Source organism: Oncorhynchus kisutch, unplaced genomic scaffold (assembly GCF_002021735.2).
Source record: "Oncorhynchus kisutch isolate 150728-3 unplaced genomic scaffold, Okis_V2 scaffold1176, whole genome shotgun sequence".
Lineage (NCBI taxonomy): Eukaryota > Metazoa > Chordata > Actinopteri > Salmoniformes > Salmonidae > Oncorhynchus > Oncorhynchus kisutch.
In genome coordinates, this window is record NW_022263121.1 from 29,652 (window position 1) to 52,909 (window position 23,258).

A 23,258-nucleotide genomic window follows, 5' to 3' on the forward strand; every position below is an offset into this window, starting at 1 on the left:
CTGTTTGAAAAGACAGTATAGATTTGCTTTTCATTCATTTGTTAAATCATTTTATTTGGTCATAAAATGATACGCTAATTCTGATTTATTTATTTAAAAAAATGTATTTAATTTTTCCCATCATTTGTTATAATTATTTTTTACGTAATTTTATATCAGCATACAAATGTGTTAGATAAAACAATGCATGATACAGTATTGCTTAATATTTTCTCCTTGACTGACATATGACTATAATTCACACTCACATAAATTACAGGAATGAGTCTAACCAAAGCTTGGATTAAAGCTCTAATTTAGTAGTAACACATTGATAATCATTCTCTCAGTAGTTCATTGTCCGTTTCTCTCCAAGTTCCCACCATCTTGTATTTTGCTCCATAAGTCATCAATGATCAATTTGAACACAGCTCCAACTGCCACTAACATCACCATGGTGACCACCACACCAGACCCTTCTTTCTCCCTTACTGGGTGTGTTGACATTGAAGTGGTTTCCACCATTGATCTCCACCATCTCCTCTCTCTTCTCCAGCAGCTCAGTGACTGTGGTCACCTTTCTCCTTGTTGTTGAAGACATGATATCTGCCCCTACAGGTACTAGTTGTAGCAGTTGACTGTTGTCCTTCAGTAGGTCCTCCACTGGTCTCCCCTCTAGCTGGTCTCCCCCAGTGAACAGCACCATGGTGTACATTAAAGACTTCTCTAAAGTTCTCCTGGACCCATCTCACGACGGCGTTCCTCTCCTCCTCTGTGAACCTCACCTCCTGATCACCAGCAGGAACGCGTGGGGCGGCGAGAACAACACACTCTGCCCTGCGCCGTTTCCATGGAAATGCCCGGTGTGTCGATGACGATGACATGGCGGCAGCGGAGGGGGGGGGGGGGGGGGGGGTCCGGTAGCGGTAGCAGCAGCTGGCCCGGTCCAACACTGGCACTCTGTTGTCACGGCAACCCGGATGGCGTTTCCTGCTGCACCCCGACCCTGGCCAGTGTTACCAATCAGGACCAGACTCAACACTGACAGGGGTTTGATTTACAACAGTGAGGGACGACTTCCCGGACACAGATTAAACCTAGCTAGTCCTATAGGCTAATAACCAACAGTTCTCTTGCTCTTTAGACCAGGACTTGGATAGTTCACTCACATTACATTCAGAAGTCTATGGACAAGCTATGACAGCAACAGATGCTTTGGTGTTGTTTACCTGGTCACTGTTTCAAAAGCTAACTTTTTAGCATTTACGGCACGAATCCAATGCACGTCAATGGTACCTAAAGCGTTTTCACACTTCATGTCCAATTCACCTATAAGTAACTTCATTGAGCTACACAATACATTTGTAGATACTTTAGGATGATTTGGAAATGAAGAGCAAAAAAAAGATCCACTATAGCCTTTCTCACGTTGTCATGTTTCTCTCCCACATGGACGACCATGTGTACTTCTGGTTGGATTGGAACATGAAGGCAGGCATACTTTCAGTTTGATTACTAACTCGTGGAAGTCGAATGGAGATGGCCCTTAATGGTGTTGCCTATGCTGTCACAGAAGCCAGTGTGTCAGAGCCGACAATAGACAACGGACCTGATCGGACTGTTACTGTTGGTTGTCCCCAGTCCACCTGGCCATGCTGCTGTTCCAGTTTCAACTGACCTGAGCCCTAGGACCATGCCCCAGGACTACCTGACATGATGACTCCTTGCTGTCCCCAGTCTACCTGGCCATGCTGCTGCTCCAGTTTCAACTTCCACCTGACTGTGCTGCTGCTCTAGTTTCAACTGTTCTGCCTTATTATTATTCGACCATGCTGGTCATTTATGAACATTGAACATCTTGACCATGTTCTGTTATAATCTCCACCCGGCACAGCCAGAAGAGGACTGGCCACCCCACATAGCCTGGTTCCTCTCTAGGTTTCTTCCTAGGTATTGGCCTTTCTAGGGAGTTTTTCCTAGCCACTGTGCTTCTCCACCTGCATTGCTTGCTGTTTGGGGTTTTAGGCTGGGTTTCTGTACAGCACTTTGAGATATCAGCTGATGTACGAAGGGCTATATAAATAAATTTGATTTGATTTGATTTGATCGGACAGCTCAGAGCACCTGATTGGACAGCTCAGAGCACCTGATTGGACAGCTCAGAGCACCTGATTGGACAGCTCAGAGCACCTGCTCTTTTCTGTCCATAAAAACAAATGGATTGGTGGAAGAGGCGGGGCAGGAGCAAGGAAGGAGGGTGTGGTCAGGAGCAAGGAAGGAGGGTGTGGTCAGGAGCAAGGAAGGAGGGTGTGGTCAAGCAAGGCATCCCCGAGGCTAAATGCCCGGAGGTTTTTATCAGAACAGGCATAGATTAGTTTCACCTTTTGTCTTTTCCTGACATGAGTTTGTGTTTAAAATCAGCTTTATTCAAATTATAGCTCACAACTGTGCGGGGGAAGAGGGGTGGGGGCGCTAAGGAGGCCATTCACATATATCTACACACTTTCATACACGCACACCTTCCATCTCTCTCCATTGTTACTGTTGGTTGAGGACCTTCCACTTCTCTCCATTGTTACTGTTGGTTGAGGACCTTCCACTTCTCTCCATTGTTACTGTTGGTTGAGGACCTTCCACCTCTCTCCATTGTTACTGTTGGTTGAGGACCTTCCACCTCTCTCCATTGTTACTGTTGGTTGAGGACCTTCCACCTCTCTCCATTGTTACTGTTGGTTGAGGACCTTCCACTTCTCTCCATTGTTACTGTTGGTTGAGGACCTTCCACTTCTCTCCATTGTTACTGTTGGTTGAGGACCTTCCACTTCTCTCCATTGTTACTGTTGGTTGAGGACCTTCCACTTCTCTCCATTGTTACTGTTGGTTGAGGACCTTCCACTTCTCTCCATTGTTACTGTTGGTTGAGGACCTTCCACTTCTCTCCATTGTTACTGTTGGTTGAGGACCTTCCACCTCTCTCCATTGTTACTGTTGGTTGAGGACCTTCCACCTCTCTCCATTGTTACTGTTGGTTGAGGACCTTCCACCTCTCTCCATTGTTACTGTTGGTTGAGGACCTTCCACCTCTCTCCATTGTTACTGTTGGTTGAGGACCTTCCACCTCTCTCCATTGTTACTGTTGGTTGAGGACCTTCCACTTCTCTCCATTGTTACTGTTGGTTGAGGACCTTCCACTTCTCTCCATTGTTACTGTTGGTTGAGGACCTTCCACCTCTCTCCATTGTTACTGTTGGTTGAGGACCTTCCACCTCTCTCCATTGTTACTGTTGGTTGAGGACCTTCCACCTCTCTCCATTGTTACTGTTGGTTGAGGACCTTCCACCTCTCTCCATTGTTACTGTTGGTTGAGGACCTTCCACTTCTCTTCATTGTTACTGTTGGTTGAGGACCTTCCACTTCTCTTCATTGTTACTGTTGGTTGAGGACCTTCCACCTCTCTCCATTGTTACTGTTGGTTGAGGACCTTCCACTTCTCTTCATTGTTACTGTTGGTTGAGGACCTTCCACTTCTCCTCATTGTTACTGTTGGTTGAGGACCTTCCACCTCTCTCCATTGTTACTGTTGGTTGAGGACCTTCCATTTCTCTTCATTGTTACTGTTGGTTGAGGACCTTCCACTTATCTCCATTGTTACTGTTGGTTGAGGACCTTCCACCTCTCTTCATTGTTACTGTTGGTTGAGGACCTTCCACCTCTCTCCATTGTTACTGTTGGTTGAGGACCTTCCACTTCTCTCCATTGTTACATTAAACTCAACGTGGGTGTTGCCTTCAGGCCCTTGTACTGGGACTGAGATTCAATCCAATTCAACACACAACAATATACATCATAGGATAGCTGCTCTATAATACGCCTTGGATTGAATCCAGGTGTGTGTGTGTGTGTGTGTGTGTGGCAGTGTGTGTGTGTGTGTGTGTGGCAGTGTGTGTGTGGCAGTGTGTGTGTGTGTGTTGTTTGTGTGTGTCCTATTTCCTAACTCAGTTGTGAATTGATTTAATCAGACCACTAAGATTAACCAGTAGGCTATATTTTATGATGTTTTTGAGAATGGACCTGAGGATTGTTTGTACAGCATTAGATAAGAGTTTCTTGCGTAACTGACTGATGACAATTACACACGTTTATAGTGTGTGTGTGTGTGTGTGTGTGTGTGTGTGTGTGTGTGTGTGTGTAAATGTACTGTGAGCACAACACAAGATTATCATGGGAAGATATTGGGTTCTCTAATAAATATAACTTGATATCAGTGACAGCATCTTTCCAGGGGGTGAACTGGTACATCAAGCTGCCTCACCCTACAGAAACAGGAGATAGACTAGTGTCCTGTCCAGGGGGTGTACTGGTACATCATTCTGCCTCACCCTACAGAAACAGGAGATAGACTAGTGTCCTGTCCAGGGGGTGTACTGGTACATCATTCTGCCTCACCCTACAGAAACAGGAGATAGACTAGTGTCCTGTCCAGGGGGTGTACTGGTACATCATTCTGCCTCACCCTACAGAAACAGGAGATAGACTAGTGTCCTGTCCAGGGGGTGTACTGGTACATCATTCTGCCTCACCCTACAGAAACAGGAGATAGACTAGTGTCCTGTCCAAGGGGTGTACTGGTACATCATTCTGCCTCACCCTACAGAAACAGGAGATAGACTAGTGTCCTGTCCAGGGGGTGTACTGGTACATCATTCTGCCTCACCCTACAGAAACAGGAGATAGACTAGTGTCCTGTCCAGGGGGTGTACTGGTACATCATTCTGCCTCACACCACTCATTGTTTCTCAGTCCTGGTCCTTGGGACCCAAAGGGATATACAGTGTTGTGTTTACCCTAGCACCCACACACTTCATTCCAATAATCAACATCATCATCATCAAGCATTTGATTTGAATCAGCTGTGTTAGTACAGGGGCGAAGCCAAAAACGTGCCTCTCTTTGGATCCCTGGGAAACACCTGGGCTACAGAAAGAGGAAATCAAAATGGGCTTTTTGGTCTTCATTTAAAGTTATGGTTAGGCATAAAGTAAGCAGTGTGGTTGGTCTTCATTTAAAGTTATGGTTAGGCATAAAGTAAGCAGTGTGGTTGGTCTTCATTTAAAGTTATGATTAGGCATAAAGTAAGCAGTGTGGTTGGTCTTCATTTAAAGTTATGGTTAGGCATAAAGTAAGCAGTGTGGTTGGTCTTCATTTAAAGTTATGGTTAGACATAAAGTAGGCAGTGTGGTTGGTCTTCATTTAAAGTTAGGCATAAAGTAAGCAGTGAGGTTGGTCTTCATTTAAAGTTATGGTTAGACATAAAGTAGGCAGTGTGGTTGGTCTTCATTTAAAGTTATGATTAGGCATACAGTAAGCAGTGAGGTTGGTCTTCATTTAAAGTTATGGTTAGGCATACAGTAGGCAGTGAGGTTAAGGTTAGGTTTCAAATCAGATTAGAAGAAGAAACATTTTTGAAAGAGGCGGAGCTTCTGACTTTACCACCATAACGACCGATAGGCTCCCGCCCAATGGGCCCTTCTGGCTCCGACCAGTATGACCTATGGTCATGACTTATTATCAATGACAGACCAACATAACACTCTGAGTGATGAGCTCATTAGTTCAGCTCCATACAGGTAATAAAGGGACATTACACCTTCAACTAAAAGGTTGTCAGACGTTTTCAGTTTTCAGACTTCTAAAGTTAACTCATGTCAGAGTGAATGGAAAAGATAAGCACTGGAGAAACCCTTTGGATTGAGGCATATGGCATGATCTACACAACCAATGTTGTGGGTTCCATCTTGAAACCTTGAAACCAGTCTACTTTTGAGGTCTGAAAGTCTTTAATTTACGAGTGAAATGTCCCTTTAAAGCTGTGTTTCCCAATCCTGGTCCTGGGGACCCGAACGGGGACACATTTTTCCAATGTGCTAACATACCTGATTCAAATCAAATTTGATTGATGGTGAGTTGATTAGCTGAATCGAATGTGTTCGGTGCTAGGGCAAAATGTAACCCCCCCCCCCCCCCCTGCCCCCCGCTTTTGGAATTGGGAAACACTGCTTTAAACAATACACTTTATTCAGCTGTTCAGTGTTTCAGTGTCATCACCATGGGCACATTGGCACAAGGCTAACTGGCATAGATTATATTTCTAATAGTTAATTAGTAACGATTAATTAGTAACTTCGTTAAAAACAATATCCCTTTACTGTAGTCACATGATGCGCCCCCCACCCCCTCCTCCCCTGAACCTACTGGATATATTCTCTAGCTCAATGGTCAAATCCATCATATGCTGATTGGTAAGTGAGCGATGTCTTTTTCCATAGTTTCAACTATGTCTTATTCCTTCTGCATGAAAATATGTCACATTTCATTGTTTGATTTTGCCACAATTGAAGTGAATTCAGGAACTCAGGAACTCAGGAATTCAGGAATTCAGGAACTCAGGAAGTGGAAGTTGATCATTTGTTATTTTTAAACGCTTCTTTAATTATAAAACTAAAAACGTGTTCGTTTCGCTCATTAGCCTTTATCATGTTTTGACCCTGACGGAGACTTTTAGGCCAAAATACGTAGGTTTATGATGAAAGAAAACATGTTTTTTAATCAACTTCCTCTGCCAGAAGTGCTCCCTTTGGCTATAACTGTACCAACAAAAAAAATCAATATAATTTTTTAATTCTTTATTTTCCAGCCGTGTGTCTGATCTGAAGAGAAGCTGAACAGAATGATGTCATCGGGTGTTCTGATGATGCTCCTGTTCTTTAACCATGTTACTGCAGACAGCTCAGGTAAAGGCTTGATTCTCATTTAGGGAACGGAATGAGAGCTTCACACAGAATACTGTTGCTCCCCAGTGCAGGTTATGGGTGATGGAAGCACTGGGGAGCAGCTATATATATACATATATACTGTATATATAATAACAATATAATATAACAATACTGAGGTAAAGGAAGGAGAGGAATATATATATATATATTCATCTCCTTCCTTTATCTCAGTATTATTATATTATTATATTATAAGGAAGAAGTGGAAAATATAGGAATATATATATATATATATTCATCTCCTTCCTTTATCTCAGTATTATTATATTATTATATTATAAGGAAGGAGTGGAAAATAGGAATATATATATATATATATATATATATATATATATATATTCATCTCCTTCCTTTATCTCAGTATTATTATATCATTATATTATAAGGATGGAGAGGAAAATATAGGAATATATATATATATATATTCATCTCCTTCCTTTATCTCAGTATTATTATATTATTATATTATAAGGAAGGAGTGGAAAATAGGAATATATATATATATATATATATATATATATTCATCTCCTTCCTTTATCTCAGTATTATTATATCATTATATTATAAGGATGGAGAGGAAAATATAGGAATATATATATATATATATTCATCTCCTTCCTTTATCTCAGTATTATTATATCATTATATTATAAGGAAGGAGTGGAAAATAGGAATATATATATATATATATATATATATATATATATATATTCATCTCCTTCCTTTATCTCAGTATTATTATATCATTATATTATAAGGATGGAGAGGAAAATATAGGAATATATATATATATATTCATCTCCTTCCTTTATCTCAGTATTATTATATCATTATATTATAAGGAAGGAGAGGAATATATAGGAATATATATATATATATTCATCTCCTTCCTTTACCTCAGTATTATTATTTATTAACTCAGCACGGTATTCATCAGGTGTAAGATGTGCATTTAACCTTATTTATTGCCATTTCAAGACGTTGGTTAGAGTCCCAAATGGCTTCCTAATCCCTATATGATACACCATTTTTGACCAGAGCCCTGGCACTATATAGGGAACAGGACGTCATATGGGATATTGTGTTATTGTGTTAAAGATCTGGGCAATAAGATTTAGATTTATTAGATTTATTTTAAAGATTCAGACTTTGCTCTTCAATAAATATTCAACGAAACGTGACAGGATGACAAAAATGTCATATTCTGAATCAGCTGACGATAGAGAACAAGTTGTTTTTGTTGTTCTGTTCCGTTGATTTCAATGGCTTATTGTCTGTGTACTCAGAGCTATGGGACTGTCTTAAAAGTGCAAGTGATTAACTGAAAAATGTCTTTGCAACCACATGACTTAGACATCTCAAACCAACTGTAATAGGTTCACTATGTCATGTGGTTGAGAAGATATTGACATTTTTTCACATGCAATAATAGGTGTTGCAGTTTTAAGATGGTCCCTTAATCTTTAAAGCAGTGGAGGGCTACTGCCGTGTTCATGTGCAGGAAATTCAGACATTTCTGACTTGCTCACTGGTTGTAGTTTTTCACATGCCGAGTTTAATGAATCAGCAAGTAGGATACACAGCATAGATTTAGCCTCCAAAGAAGGATATATGACAGCGAATTTCATAAACAATGGATTTGTTCCCTATCTTCAGATGATTTAGAACATGTTTGTGATTTCTATCATTCTGGCACGTTCCTTTGAAGGGGCATTGATGATTAAAGTCTGGATCATTAATATAAAGCTTATTATAAACCGGGTAGTTCAGGTCTTGGATGCCGATTGGCTAAAAACAGAATTCCAGCCGTATGTTAGGCAATATACCATGGGTATAACGCAAAACCATTTGTTTACTGTTATATTTATGTTGGTAACCGGTTTATAATAGCAATAAGTCATCTCAAGAGTTTGTGAGTTTGTGGTGTACAGCCAATAAACCACTAATAAGGGCTGTATCCAGGCACTTCACTTCACGGCATGCCTAAGAACAGCCCTTAACCATGGAACATTCTTAGAACATAGGGTTCCAAAAGGGTTCTTTGCAGAAGGTCAGGGTTCTACCAATAACCATTTTCATCTGAAGAACCCTTTTTGGAAGATGAGGGAAAAAAAAGTGTAGACCTCCACAAGTCTGGTTCATCATTGGGAGCAATTTCTAAATGGTCGAAGAGGACTCCAGTGGCAACCTGTGAAGCTCTGGGTGAACTCCATGCCCAAGAGGGTTAAGGCAGTGCTGGAAAATGATGGTGGCCACACAAAATATTTACACTTTGGGCCCAATTTGGACATTTTCACTTAGGGGTGGACTCACTTTTGTTGCCAGCGGTTTAGACATTAATGGCTGTGTGTTGAGTTATTTTGAGGGGACAGCAAATTTACACTGTTCAACAAACTATACACTCACTACTTTACATTGTAGCAAAGTGTCATTTCTTCAGTGTTGTCACATGAAAAGATATACTCAAATATTTACAAAAATGTGAAGGGTGTACTCACTTTTGTGATATACTGTATATCCACAGTAAAAGCCCTGACCTCAATCCTATAGAACATTTGTGGGCAGAACTGAAAGAGTGTGTGCGAGCAAGGAGGTCGACAAACCTGACTCAGTTACACCTGCTCTGTCAGGAGGAATGGGACAAAATTCACCCAACTTATTGTGGAAGGCTACCCAAAACGTTTGACCCAAGTTAAGCAATTTAAAGGCAATGCTACCAAATACTAATTGAGTGTATGTAAACTTCTGACCCACTGGGAATGTGACGAAAGAAATAAAAGCTGAAATAAATCATTCTCTCGGCTATTATTCTGACATTTCACATTCTTGAAATAAAGTGGTGATCCTAACTGACCTAAAACAGGGAATTCCTAACTAGGATTAAAGGTCAGGAATTGTGAAAAACTGAGTTTAAATGTATTTGGCTACGGTGTATGTAAACTAATGACTTCAACTGTACTACTGGATGAGATAAATTGTAATTGTTTTTTAGCAGAATTATGTGAGGTTTTATGTGTTGCTGTTCTTAGGCACGATGTGAAGGGGAGTGCCTGGATACAGCCCTTAGCAGTGACATATTGGCCATATACCACAAACCCCTGATGTGCATTATTGCTATTATAAACTAGTTACCAAAGTTATTATAACAGTAAACAAGTAATTTTGCATCATACTTGTGGTATATTTAAGCAATAAGGCACGAGGGGTGTTGTATATGGCCAATATATCACGGCTAAGGGCTGTTCTTAGCCTGTGGAAATATAACACAAATCTTCAAGGTGCCTTATTGCTATTATAAACTGTTTACCAATGTAATTAGAGCAGTAATTATAAATGTTTTTTCATACCCGTGGTATACGGTCTGAATACCACGTCTGTCATCCAATCAGCATTCAGGGCTCTAACCAACCAGTTTATAATGTCTGATATTCCACAGCTTTCAACCAATCAGCATCCAGGACCCAAACTACCCTGTGTATAACGGCCAATATATCACACCTCCTCGGGCCTTATAGATTACATTTAATGTAGTGTCTTGTCATAAGCTTTATGGGGGAATTGTTTTCCCAGGTACGGTTGTTACCAGTTGTGAGGCGTGTCATGACCAAGCCACCTGCCTAGACTCACCTGTGGAACGTGAGAGGGGAGATGCTTTCCAAACCTGGTCCGTCACTTGCACCTGTCAAGATGGCTTCGTTGGCGACGGCATCACCTGCTACGACCTTGACTTCTGCGCTAAAGGCTCCTGCTGTCGTCAAGGTTACGGCTGGTCCTCGGAGCTGGGCTGTGTGGACGTTGACGAGTGTTCCCTCCCAGACCAACCCTGCAGCCCTCCTCAGGTCTGTGAGAACACCCCCGGATCCTTCAACTGCCTGGTGCCTCCTGAAGACGACCTCCACTCCAGTCCTGGAGACTCCCGTTCAGTGCAGTTTCAGTGCGGGGGGAGACAGTGTCCAGTGGGAGAGGACTGTATCAGTGTTGGTGGATCGTCCCTCTGTGCAGACCCCTGCCTGCACTACTCTGTACTGAATGACGACTGGCGTTCCACCACCAACTACGGTCCAGCTAACGGCTACCACTGTGACTCGTCTGTCAACTGGCAGGGTTGGTATCGCCTGTTCCTGGGGAACACCAGTGTTCAGATGCCAGAGAGGTGTGTGGAAAGGTACATGTGTGGGACGGAGATCCCCTTGTGGCTTCCATTAGCTCATCCCCAGCTGTTAGACGGGGTGGTTCAGAGGAGCGTCTGTGGACACTATTATTATGACTGCTGCTACTGGAGGCAAAATCCCATCCATGTCAAAGCCTGCTATGGAAACTACTATGTCTACAAGTTTGTCCCTACAACAACATGCAACATGGCCTACTGTGCAGGTATGACATCATAATGTCCTTGTCACTGTGCAGGTATGACATCATAATGTCCTTGTCACTGTGCAGGTATGACGTCATAATGTCCTTGTCACTGTGCAGGTATGACATCATAATGTCCTTGTCACTGTGCAGGTATGACATCATAATGTCCTTGTCACTGTGCAGTTATGACGTCATATTGTCCTTGTCACTGTGCAGGTATGACGTCATAATGTCCTTGTCACTGTGCAGGTATGACGTCATAATGTCCTTGTCACTGTGCAGGTATGACGTCATAATGTCCTTGTCACTGTGCAGGTATGACGTCATAATGTCCTTGTCACTGTGCAGGTATGACCTCATAATGTCCTTGTCACTGTTTTTTAAAGACATCAAAGAGTGTTCAAATAACTAGACATAACAAAGTCATTTAACGCTACCTCTGTCTCTTCCAGATGTCAACACCACGGTGTGTTCCACATGTGGAGTGTTTGATGCCTGTGTGAGAGACAATGAGACCACCTGGAATGTGAGAGGAAAGGTGAGTGCTGAACAAATATAAACTGTATGGTCAGATCGGTATTTTTTTCAAACACTATGAAACGCAGAGATTTAGGGGTGAAATGATGCATCTTTAAGAGGCGTATCTTTTAACCAATAAGGTCAGAGGAGGCGTGGTATATTGGCCATATGTCACAAACCCCCAAGGTGCATTATTACTATTATAAACTGATTACCAATGGAATTAGAACAGTAAAAATACATGTTTCCTCATACCCGTGGCTTTCAGCCAATCAACATTCAGGGTTCCAGCCCTGAATGATGATTGGTTGATAAGGCAGTTTGGGGGTTTGTGGTATATGGCCAATATACCACGGCTGAGGGATGTATGCAGGCATTCCGTGTTGCGTGGTGTATAAGAAGCCACACAGAGATCTCAGTCTCACACATGTACCTGTTCACACGCCTTATTGCTTAAATAACCTCCTGAGTGGTTTACTTAGCTCCAGAGCTGGTGTGTGGGCGGAGCCTCCTGAAGGTGGGCCTTCCAAATGTTTACCTGGAGGCTGCTGGTCTGGATGCTTCCTCTGCCCACCTGGCTGACGGACGCTGCTCCGCCCACGAGGATCATAACGGCTCAGTGTGGTACCAGGTGGAGCGACGGGAGGGACTCTGTGGAAACACTCTGGAGGTGAGAAATATTTTCACTTTATGTTCAAGAAGGTTCTATATTGCTGCCCCAATATTTTTCCCTGGAGACGTTTTATGAATTATTACTAAACACACACTTTAGTTGGTTCACATCTTACTTATGGAACGACCTTCAGAATAACCTACAGTTACATTTGACATTTAGCAGCCGCTCTTATCCAGAGCCACATGCAGTAGTGAGTTGATACGTTGATACCTTTCATACCGGTCCCTCGTGGGAATCGAACCCACAACTCTGGCGCCACACTCTACCAACCGAGCTACACGGGATGCAGTGGTGCCTTTCAGTTCAGATTGTTGGTGGAGGAACCTCTGCTTGTTTTTTCAATTGTGTTTTTGTATTTTTGTGTTTTCTATGCTCCTGCCTTGACTGAAGTATGTGAGTCTCTACCGTTTAATGTGTAATAGCTGCTGGTCACGTGACCTTGGTCTCAATAGGACTTTAAATAAAGGTCATGTAAATAAATAGGGTTGAAGACGACATGACATCAGTGTTAACGGTGGTTAATGGTCAAACAAATCCCTGTGATTTCACGGTAGTCTACACATCACTAATGCAAGCAGGCCTAATAAATGCATGAATATGACATATTTCTTAACCCCCCTCCTCCCTTTTTCCCAGACAAACACCACCCATGCTGTCTACTCCAACAGCTTATTAGTTTATCCAGTAGATGGGAGGAACGTCTCCCGACCCTTCGGCTTTCCCTTCTCCTGTGTCTATCCTCTGGAGACAGAGAGCCGTCTGGATGTGGCCATCAGACCTCTCCCACTGTGAGAAAATATGCAGAAAGTTCATTCTGTTTATTCTGTTGTCTTAAAAAAGTGATATCTAGAACCTAAAAGGATTATTTGGCTGTCCCCATAGGAGAACCCATAGGAGAACCCATAGGAGAACCCTTTGAATAACCCCTTTTGGTTCCAGGCAGAAACCTTTTGGTTCCAGATATAATTATTTTGAGTTCCATGTAGAACCCTCTCCACAGAGGGAGAGAAACAAAACAGGTTCAACCTGGAACCAGAAAGGGTTCTCCTATGGGGACAGCCAAAGAACCCTTTTGGAACTGTTTAGTCTAACAGTGTCATCATTATGAACATTCAACTGTTATTTTAATGTTCATAAAGTTTGATTTGATTTGTAGCGTCACCTCCACCACCACCACCACCTAGCATCACCTCCACCACCACCACCACCTAGCTTCACCTCCACCACCACCACCACCTAGCGTCACCTCCACCACCACCACCACCTAGCTTCACCTCCACCACCACCTAGCGTCACCTCCACCACCACCACCACCTAGCGTCACCTCCACCACCACCACCACCTAGCGTCACCTCCACCTCCACCACCACCTAGCGTCACCTCCACCACCACCACCACCTAGCGTCACCTCCACCACCACCTAGCGTCACCTCCACCACCACCTAGCATCACCTCCACCACCACCACCACCTAGCGTCACCTCCACCACCACCTAGCGTCACCTCCACCACCACCTAGCGTCACCACCACCACCACCACCACCTAGCGTCACCACCACCACCACCACCTAGCGTCACCTCCACCACCACCTAGCGTCACCTCCACCACCACCTAGCGTCACCTCCACCTCCACCACCACCACCACCACCTAGCTTCACCTCCACCACCACCACCACCTAGCGTCACCTCCACCACCACCACCACCTAGCGTCACCTCCACCACCACCTAGCGTCACCTCCACCACCACCTAGCGTCACCTCCACCACCACCTAGCGTCACCTCCACCACCACCTAGCGTCACCTCCACCACCACCACCACCTAGCGTCACCTCCACCACCACCACCACCACCACCTAGCGTCACCTCCACCACCACCTAGCGTCACCTCCACCACCACCACCACCTAGCATCACCTCCACCTCCACCACCACCACCACCTAGCGTCACCTCCACCACCACCACCACCTAGCGTCACCTCCACCACCACCTAGCGTCACCTCCACCACCACCACCACCTAGCGTCACCTCCACCACCACCTAGCGTCACCACCACCACCACCACCTAGCGTCACCTCCACCACCACCACCACCTAGCGTCACCTCCACCACCACCTAGCGTCACCTCCACCACCACCTAGCGTCACCTCCACCACCACCACCACCTAGCGTCACCTCCACCACCACCACCACCTAGCGTCACCTCCACCACCACCACCACCTAGCGTCACCTCCACCACCACCTAGCGTCACCTCCACCACCACCACCACCTAGCGTCACCTCCACCACCACCTAGCGTCACCACCACCACCACCACCTAGCGTCACCTCCACCACCACCACCACCTAGCGTCACCTCCACCACCACCTAGCGTCACCTCCACCACCACCTAGCGTCACCTCCACCACCACCACCACCTAGCGTCACCTCCACCACCACCACCACCTAGCATCACCTCCACCACCACCTAGCGTCACCTCCACCACCACCACCACCTAGCGTCACCTCCACCACCACCACCACCTAGCGTCACCTCCACCACCACCTAGCGTCACCTCCACCACCACCACCACCTAGCGTCACCTCCACCACCACCTAGCGTCACCACCACCACCACCACCTAGCGTCACCTCCACCACCACCACCACCTAGCGTCACCTCCACCACCACCTAGCGTCACCTCCACCACCACCTAGCGTCACCTCCACCACCACCACCACCTAGCGTCACCTCCACCACCACCACCACCTAGCATCACCTCCACCACCACCACCACCACCTAGCGTCACCTCCACCACCACCACCACCTAGCGTCACCTCCACCACCACCACCACCACCTAGCGTCACCACCACCACCACCACCACCTAGCGTCACCACCACCACCACCACCTAGCGTCACCTCCACCTCCACCACCACCACCACCACCTAGCGTCACCACCACCACCACCACCACCTAGCGTCACCACCACCACCACCACCACCTAGCGTCACCTCCACCACCACCACCACCTAGCGTCACCTCCACCACCACCACCACCACCTAGCGTCACCTCCACCACCACCACCACCTAGCGTCACCTCCACCACCACCACCACCTAGCGTCACCTCCACCACCACCACCACCTAGCGTCACCTCCACCACCACCACCACCTAGCGTCACCTCCACCACCACCTAGCGTCACCTCCACCACCACCACCACCACCTAGCGTCACCTCCACCACCACCACCACCTAGCGTCACCTCCACCACCACCACCGTCACCACCACCACCACCACCACCTAGCGTCACCTCCACCACCACCACCACCTAGCGTCACCTCCACCACCACCACCACCTAGCGTCACCTCCACCACCACCACCACCTAGCGTCACCTTTGTACCTTTGTACCTCTTCACAGAACTGATCATAAAGTTGTCCGAGTCGGTGCCAAGGCCAAGGCCTCCATGTCTCTGTACCGCGACTCCAACTACACACAGCCTTACCCAGCTGGTCAGCCAGTCACCCTGATTGCGGGTTCCTCCCTGCACGTGGGCGTGTCCATAGAGGAGTCCGAGGCAGAACGTTTCGTTGTTGTTCTGGAAGACTGCTACACCACGGAATCCCCCAGCCCTGATAATCTCCCACGGACCTACATGATTCAGGACAGGTCCATGACTCTGTTCATCGGCTGTTTGCATGGCCATGTGTGTTTGTTTTGTGTGTGAAGTATGGTGTGTTTGTTGCTGTGTACGGTCTGTGTAGCCGTGCATGGCCATGTGTGTTTGTTGCTGTGTATGGTCTGTGTAGTCGTGCATGGCCATGCGTGTTTGTTGCTGTGTCCGGTCTGTGTAGTCGTGCATGGCCATGTGTGTTTGTTGCTGTGTACGGTCTGTGTAGCCGTGCATGGCCATGTGTGTTTGTTGCTGTGTACGGTCTGTGTAGTCGTGCATGGCCATGTGTGTTTGTTGCTGTGTACGGTCTGTGTAGCCGTGCATGGCCATGTGTGTTTGTTGCTGTGTACGGTCTGTGTAGTCGTGCATGGCCATGTGTGTTTGTTGCTGTGTACGGTCTGTGTAGCCGTGCATGGCCATGTGTGTTTGTTGCTGTGTACGGTCTGTGTAGCCGTGCATGGCCATGTGTGTTTGTTGCTGTGTACGGTCTGTGTAGTCGTGCATGGCCATGTGTGTTTGTTGCTGTGTACGGTCTGTGTAGTCGTGCATGGCCATGTGTGTTTGTTGCTGTGTACGGTCTGTGTAGCCGTGCATGGCCATGTGTGTTTGTTGCTGTGTACGGTCTGTGTAGTCGTGCATGGCCATGTGTGTTTGTTGCTGTGTACGGTCTGTGTAGTCGTGCATGGCCATGTGTGTTTGTTGCTGTGTACGGTCTGTGTAGTCGTGCATGGCCATGTGTGTTTGTTGCTGTGTACGGTCTGTGTAGCCGTGCATGCCTTGACACCTTTGCTGTTTCTTGGCTCTTCTCCCAGGTGTCCTACAAATCGTACCCAGGTGACAGTGGAGGAAAGTGGCTCGTCCCACAGGGCTTCGTTCTCTGCTCTACTGCAGGGGGAATACCGTTACATCTTCCTGCACTGCAGCCTCAGCCTGTGTGACCAGGGGAGCTCCTCCTGCACTCCAGTGAGTCCTGATGTTCTTCTTAGACTCATTAGCTCTCTCCTTGGGCTTTCAGGTCTCTCTGACTTAGTGGTTGGTCTCTGACTCAGTGTTTGGTCTCTGACTTAGTGGTTGGTCTCTCTGACTTAGTGTTTGGTCTCTCTGACTTAGTGGTTGGTCTCTCTGACTTAGTGTTTGTTTCTCTGCCTTGGTGTTTGGTCTCTCTGACTTAGTGTTTGGTTTCTCTGCCTTGGTGTTTGGTCACTCTGACTTAGTGTTTGGTTTCTCTGACTCAGTGTTTGGTCTCTGACTTAGTGTTTGGTCTCTGACTTAGTGGTTGGTCTCTGACTTAGTGGTTGGTCTCTCTGACTTAGTGGTTGGTCTCTCTGACTCAGTGTTTTTCTGACTTAGTGTTTGGTTTCTCTGACTCAGTGTTTGGTCTCTGACTTAGTGGTTGGTATCTCTGACTCAGTGTTTGGTCTCTGACTTAGTGGTTGGTCTCTCTGACTTAGTGTTTGGTTTCTCTGACTTAGTGGTTGGTCTCTCTGACTTAGTGGTTGGTCTCTCTGACTTAGTGGTTGGTCTCTCTGACTTAGTGGTTGGTCTCTGACTTAGTGGTTGGTCTCTGACTTAGTGGTTGGTCTCTGACTTAGTGTTTGGTCTCTCTGACTTAGTGGTTGGTCTCTCTGACTTAGTGGTTGGTCTCTGACTTAGTGTTTGGTCACTCTGACTTAGTGGTTGGTTTCTCTCTCTACAGGTGTGTTCCAGGAGGAGATCCCGCTCTGTGTCCAAGTCCATCCGCCTCAAGCCGCTCACCATCGGTCCAATCATCTGTAAATATTTTACTTTAGTAATGACTTACATAGTTTATGAGCTAATATATTGTAGAGGTTTTGGCCCGAAATGTAGAGTAGTCGGGAAATGAACAAAAATAAATGACCGATATTCTGGTCAAAAGCACTCGGCCGTCGTTCTAGTGTGTTTCCTCTCTAACAGTCAGATTCTCTTTGACCCCCAGGGGCCCAGAGTCTGGAGTGAGCCTTGGGAACCCCTCCCAGGGGCCCAGAGTCTGGACTGAGCCTTGGGAGCGCCCAGCATGTCATATGATGGATGGGTCCCTCCTGCACTTCTCCCCTGATCTCCATCCCAACCTACAGCCCAGTGTAACTTTCAAGGGCACAGAAATACTTGTTTTGATTCTAGTAATGAATTTATGCACTACAGTGTGATTTCATTGTACTGTGTATGTTGTATACACATAGACTTGCATTGTTTTAGGACTGATCATTTCCTCAAATCATTGTGTAAGTTCCAACCAAACCTGAGTTGCTGTGTGTGTATGCTGTGATTTGACGATGAATAAATAACTAAACTAAATAAATAACTCTGTGTGATGATGCTCATTGTCTAATGATTGTCGATTTAACAGGTTGTAAACATGTCTATATTTATTGTAAGCATATATGTATTGTAAGGCAGGTTAAACACATATTTACGAACAATGTGTGGTTTATTTGGTATAGGCAAAAATACTAATTGACCATAGTAAATCTTAGGAAAGCTGGCTAAACTTGTTAAAGACAAGTGACATTCATGATATGTATTTAGTCAATGTGAACACTGAACACTTCCTAGGTTGTTTTACCAAAGCAGGAAGACTGATTGGTGTATTGAGATAGTGCTGTTTGTTCCACAGTAGAATAACACAATGAAAGTCTTCAGAATGACCATGACAGTCGGAGTAGTAGTTTATGATGCTCCTTTCTTATGACTCCATTGTTACTGTTGGTTGAGGACCTTCCATCTCTCTCCATTGTTACTGTTGGTTGAGGACCTTCCATCTCTCTCCATTGTTACTGTTGGTTGAGGACCTTCCATCTCTCTCCATTGTTACTGTTGGTTGAGGACCTTCCACTTCTCTCCATTGTTACTGTTGGTTGAGGACCTTCCATCTCTCTCCATTGTTACTGTTGGTTGAGGACCTTCCACTTCTCTCCATTGTTACTGTTGGTTGAGGACCTTCCACTTCTCTCCATTGTTACTGTTGGTTGAGGACCTTCCATCTCTCTCCTTTGTTACTGTTGGTTGAGGACCTTCCACTTCTCTCCATTGTTACTGTTGGTTGAGTACCTTCCATCTCTCTCCATTGTTACTGTTGGTTGAGGACCTTCCACTTCTCTCCATTGTTACTGTTGGTTGAGGACCTTCCACTTCTCTCCATTGTAACTGTTGGTTGAGGACCTTCCACTTCTCTCCATTGTTACTGTTGGTTGAGGACCTTCCACTTCTCTCCATTGTTACTGTTGGTTGAGGACCTTCCACCTCTCTCCATTGTTACTGTTGGTTGAGGACCTTCCATCTCCCTCCATTGTTACTGTTGGTTGAGGACCTTCCATCTCTCTCCATTGTTACTGTTGGTTGAGGACCTTCCATCTCTCTCCATTGTTACTGTTGGTTGAGGACCTTCCACTTCTCTCCATTGTTACTGTTGGTTGAGGACCTTCCATCTCTCTCCATTGTTACTGTTGGTTGAGGACCTTCCACTTCTCTCCATTGTTACTGTTGGTTGAGGACCTTCCACTTCTCTCCATTGTTACTGTTGGTTGAGGACCTTCCATCTCTCTCCATTGTTACTGTTGGTTGAGGACCTTCCACTTCTCTCCATTGTTACTGTTGGTTGAGGACCTTCCACTTCTCTCCATTGTTACTGTTGGTTGAGGACCTTCCACTTCTCTCCATTGTTACTGTTGGTTGAGGACCTTCCACTTCTCTCCATTGTTACTGTTGGTTGAGGACCTTCCACCTCTCTCCATTGTTACTGTTGGTTGAGGACCTTCCATCTCTCTCCATTGTTACTGTTGGTTGAGGACCTTCCATCTCTCTCCATTGTTACTGTTGGTTGAGGACCTTCCATCTCTCTCCATTGTTACTGTTGGTTGAGGACCTTCCACTTCTCTCCATTGTTACTGTTGGTTGAGGACCTTCCATCTCTCTCCATTGTTACTGTTAGTTGAGGACCTTCCACTTCTCTCCATTGTTACTGTTGGTTGAGGACCTTCCACTTCTCTCCATTGTTACTGTTGGTTGAGGACCTTCCATCTCTCTCCATTGTTACTGTTGGTTGAGGACCTTCCACTTCTCTCCATTGTTACTGTTGGTTGAGGACCTTCCACTTCTCTCCATTGTTACTGTTGGTTGAGGACCTTCCATCTCTCTCCTTTGTTACTGTTGGTTGAGGACCTTCCACTTCTCTCCATTGTTACTGTTGGTTGAGGACCTTCCACTTCTCTCCATTGTTACTGTTGGTTGAGGACCTTCCACCTCTCTTCATTGTTACTGTTGGTTGAGGACCTTCCACCTCTCTCCATTGTTACTGTTGGTTGAGGACCTTCCACTTCTCTCCATTGTTACTGTTGGTTGAGGACCTTCCACTTCTCTCCATTGTTACTGTAAACTGAATGTGGGTTGTGCCTTCAGGCCTCGTTTGTGTAGGTGTGTGTGTTTATTACAAAGAGCTCATTAACACAGGGTCAAGCTAGAACCTGTAAAACAGTTATCAGTTTCATTTAATACCCTCTAAACTTCGATAGAGCTGTTTGTAAAGCACCAAGGTGCTGTTGGTTTGGGGAAAGTTTTAAGAGGTATCAGTTCTCCAGTCTCTCCACTAGGTGGAGCTGTGGCGCTGTGGTAAGAGAAAGGTTGGCTGTTGGCCCAGTCCTGAATCAATCCCGAGCAGTGGAACTTGCTGAGGGAAGGACGGATCATAATAATGTCTGGAACGGAGCACATGGAATGGCATCAAACAACAGGAAACCATGGAAACCATGTGGTCCACCAACATTCTGTGATCCCTAGACTCTAATCCAGTGTTTGCCAAACCCCTCCTGGATCACTCTAGTTTCTCCACTTGTTTGATGTATTCCAGTAGTAGCACCAGCTAGTCTAGTCAACATGTGTAGATCTGAGAGAATGGGATAAATAAGCAACATGGTGGTAGGTCAACCCTGCCCTCTGATAGGCCAGGAGTTTTCACCATATTGCTTTCCTCTCTATCCGGGGACCATATGTATTTTTGGGTCGGCAGGTGGCCTAGTGGTTAGTGCATTGGGCCAGTAACCGAAAGGTCTGATAAGATGACATGGACTGGGTGGGGTCGGGGGGGTCTGATAAGATGACACGGACTGGGTGGGGTCGGGGGTGGGTCAGGGGGGGTCTGATAAGATGACATGGACAGGGTGGAGTCAGGGGGGGGTCAGGGGGGGTCTGATAAGATGACATGGACAGGGTGGGGGCAGGGGGGTGGTCTGATAAGATGACATGGACAGGGTGGGGTCAGGGGGGGTCTGATAAGGTTGACATGGACAGGGTGGAGTCAGGAGGGGTCTGATAAGATGACATGGACAGGGTGGAGTCAGGGGGAGGGGGGGTCTGATCCTAGATCTGCGCTCTTGATACAGTACCTTGATGCAGTACCTTGATACAGTACCTTGATACAGTACCTTGATGCAGTACATTGATGCAGTACATTGATACAGTACCTTGATGCAGTACCTTGATGCAGTACCTTGATGCAGTACCTTGATACAGTACCTTGATGCAGTACCTTGATGCAGTACATTGATACAGTACCTTGATGCAGTACCTTGATGCAGTACCTTGATACAGTACCTTGATACAGTACCTTGATGCAGTACCTTGATGCAGTACCTTGATACAGTACCTTGATGCAGTACCTTGATGCAGTACCTTGATGCAGTACCTTGATACAGTACCTTGATACAGTACCTTGATGCAGTACCTTGATGCAGTACCTTGATACAGTACCTTGATGCAGTACCTTGATGCAGTACCTTGATGCAGTACCTTGATACAGTACCTTGATGCAGTACCTTGATGCAGTACCTTGATGCAGTACATTGATACAGTACCTTGATACAGTACCTTGATACAGTACCTTGATGCAGTACCTTGATGCAGTACCTTGATGCAGTACCTTGATACAGTACCTTGATGCAGTACATTGATACAGTACCTTGATGCAGTACCTTGATGCAGTACCTTGATGCAGTACCTTGATGCAGTACCTTGATGCAGTACATTGATACAGTACCTTGATACAGTACCTTGATACAGTACCTTGATGCAGTACCTTGATACAGTACCTTGATACAGTATTCATACCTCTTGGATTACTTCACATTTTATTATCTTTAAACGTGGAAGTCAAATGGATGTAAATGTAATTGTTGGTCAATAACCTACTGAAATAACTCTGGAATGTCAAAATGAAAAAAAGAAAATAATGAAGAAAAAAAAAGATTCATAAAAATGTCAAAACTCAAATCTAGTCGTTGCGTAAGTATTCAGACGCTTTGTTTAGGCAAACCTAATACGCCTTATAAGTTACATGGACTCACTCTGTGTGAAATAACAGTGGTTGAATGACTAACCCATCCTCTGTCCCCCATTCATACAACATCTGTATGGTCCCTCAGTCAAGATTCAACAACAAAGAGCAGGGAGCTTTGAGAAAGCCTCATGAAGAAGGGCAGTGATTGGTAGATGGGTAACAATAACACATCAGACATTGAATATCTCTTTAAGCCAAATGGCCAAGTTAATAATGATGTTGTGGATGATGTATTAAACCACCCAGACACATCAAAGATACAGTCGTCCTTCTGAACTGAGCTGCAGGACAGGAAGGAACCTGCTCAGGGATACAGTCGTCCTTCTGAACTGAGCTGCAGGACAGGAAGGAACCTGCTCAGGGATACAGTCGTCCTTCTGAACTGAGCTGCAGGACAGGAAGGAACCTGCTCAGGGATACAGTCGTCCTTCTGAACTGAGCTGCAGGACAGGAAGGAACCTGCTCAGGGATACAGTCGTCCTTCTGAACTGAGCAGCAGGACAGGAAGGAACCTGCTCAGGGATGTCACCATGAGGCCAATGGTGACATTAAAACAGTTACAGAGTTCAGTGACTGTGATCGGAGAAAACTGAGGATGGATCAACAACATTGTAGTGACTCCACAATGATTACTTAAACATATGAAAAGAAGAATACAAGTATATAGAATACAAATATTGCAAAACATTCATGTACGCAACAAGTCACTAAAGTAATACTGCAAAACAGTACTGAAAAGGAATAAACTTTTTGGCCTAAATGCAAAGCATTATGTTTGGGGCAAATCCAACACACCACATCACTGAGTAACTACCTTTTATTTTCAATCATGGTGGTGGCTGCATCATGGAATGGGTATGCTTGTCATCGGCAAACAGTAGTTTTTTTT

General features: G+C 45.4%; 1 protein-coding gene across 1 annotated transcript; it reads left to right on the forward strand.

Moving 5' to 3' along the window:
* The first annotated feature begins 6,709 nt into the window (after positions 1 to 6,709).
* On the forward strand, positions 6,710 to 18,340 carry LOC116365156 (uromodulin-like). The gene is made up of 9 exons (XM_031817861.1): positions 6,710 to 6,770; positions 10,383 to 11,186; positions 11,621 to 11,706; positions 12,205 to 12,357; positions 13,000 to 13,151; positions 15,768 to 16,016; positions 16,833 to 16,983; positions 17,717 to 17,792; positions 17,978 to 18,340. Exons 1-9 carry the CDS (start codon positions 6,710 to 6,712, stop codon positions 17,995 to 17,997), a joined length of 1,752 nt encoding a protein of 583 aa, XP_031673721.1. The 3' UTR covers positions 17,998 to 18,340.
* Positions 18,341 to 23,258: the final 4,918 nt, after the last annotated feature.

Excerpts from the sequence above, each read along its gene's own strand:
- LOC116365156 (XM_031817861.1), top strand. The coding sequence starts at position 6,710 with ATGTCATCGGGTGTTCTGATGATGCTCCTGTTCTTTAACCATGTTACT. Across the intron at positions 12,358-12,999 it reads TCTGTGGAAACACTCTGGAG|ACAAACACCACCCATGCTGT; the intron begins GTGAGAAATATT and ends CCTTTTTCCCAG. Across the intron at positions 17,793-17,977 it reads CACCATCGGTCCAATCATCT|GGGCCCAGAGTCTGGAGTGA; the intron begins GTAAATATTTTA and ends TTTGACCCCCAG.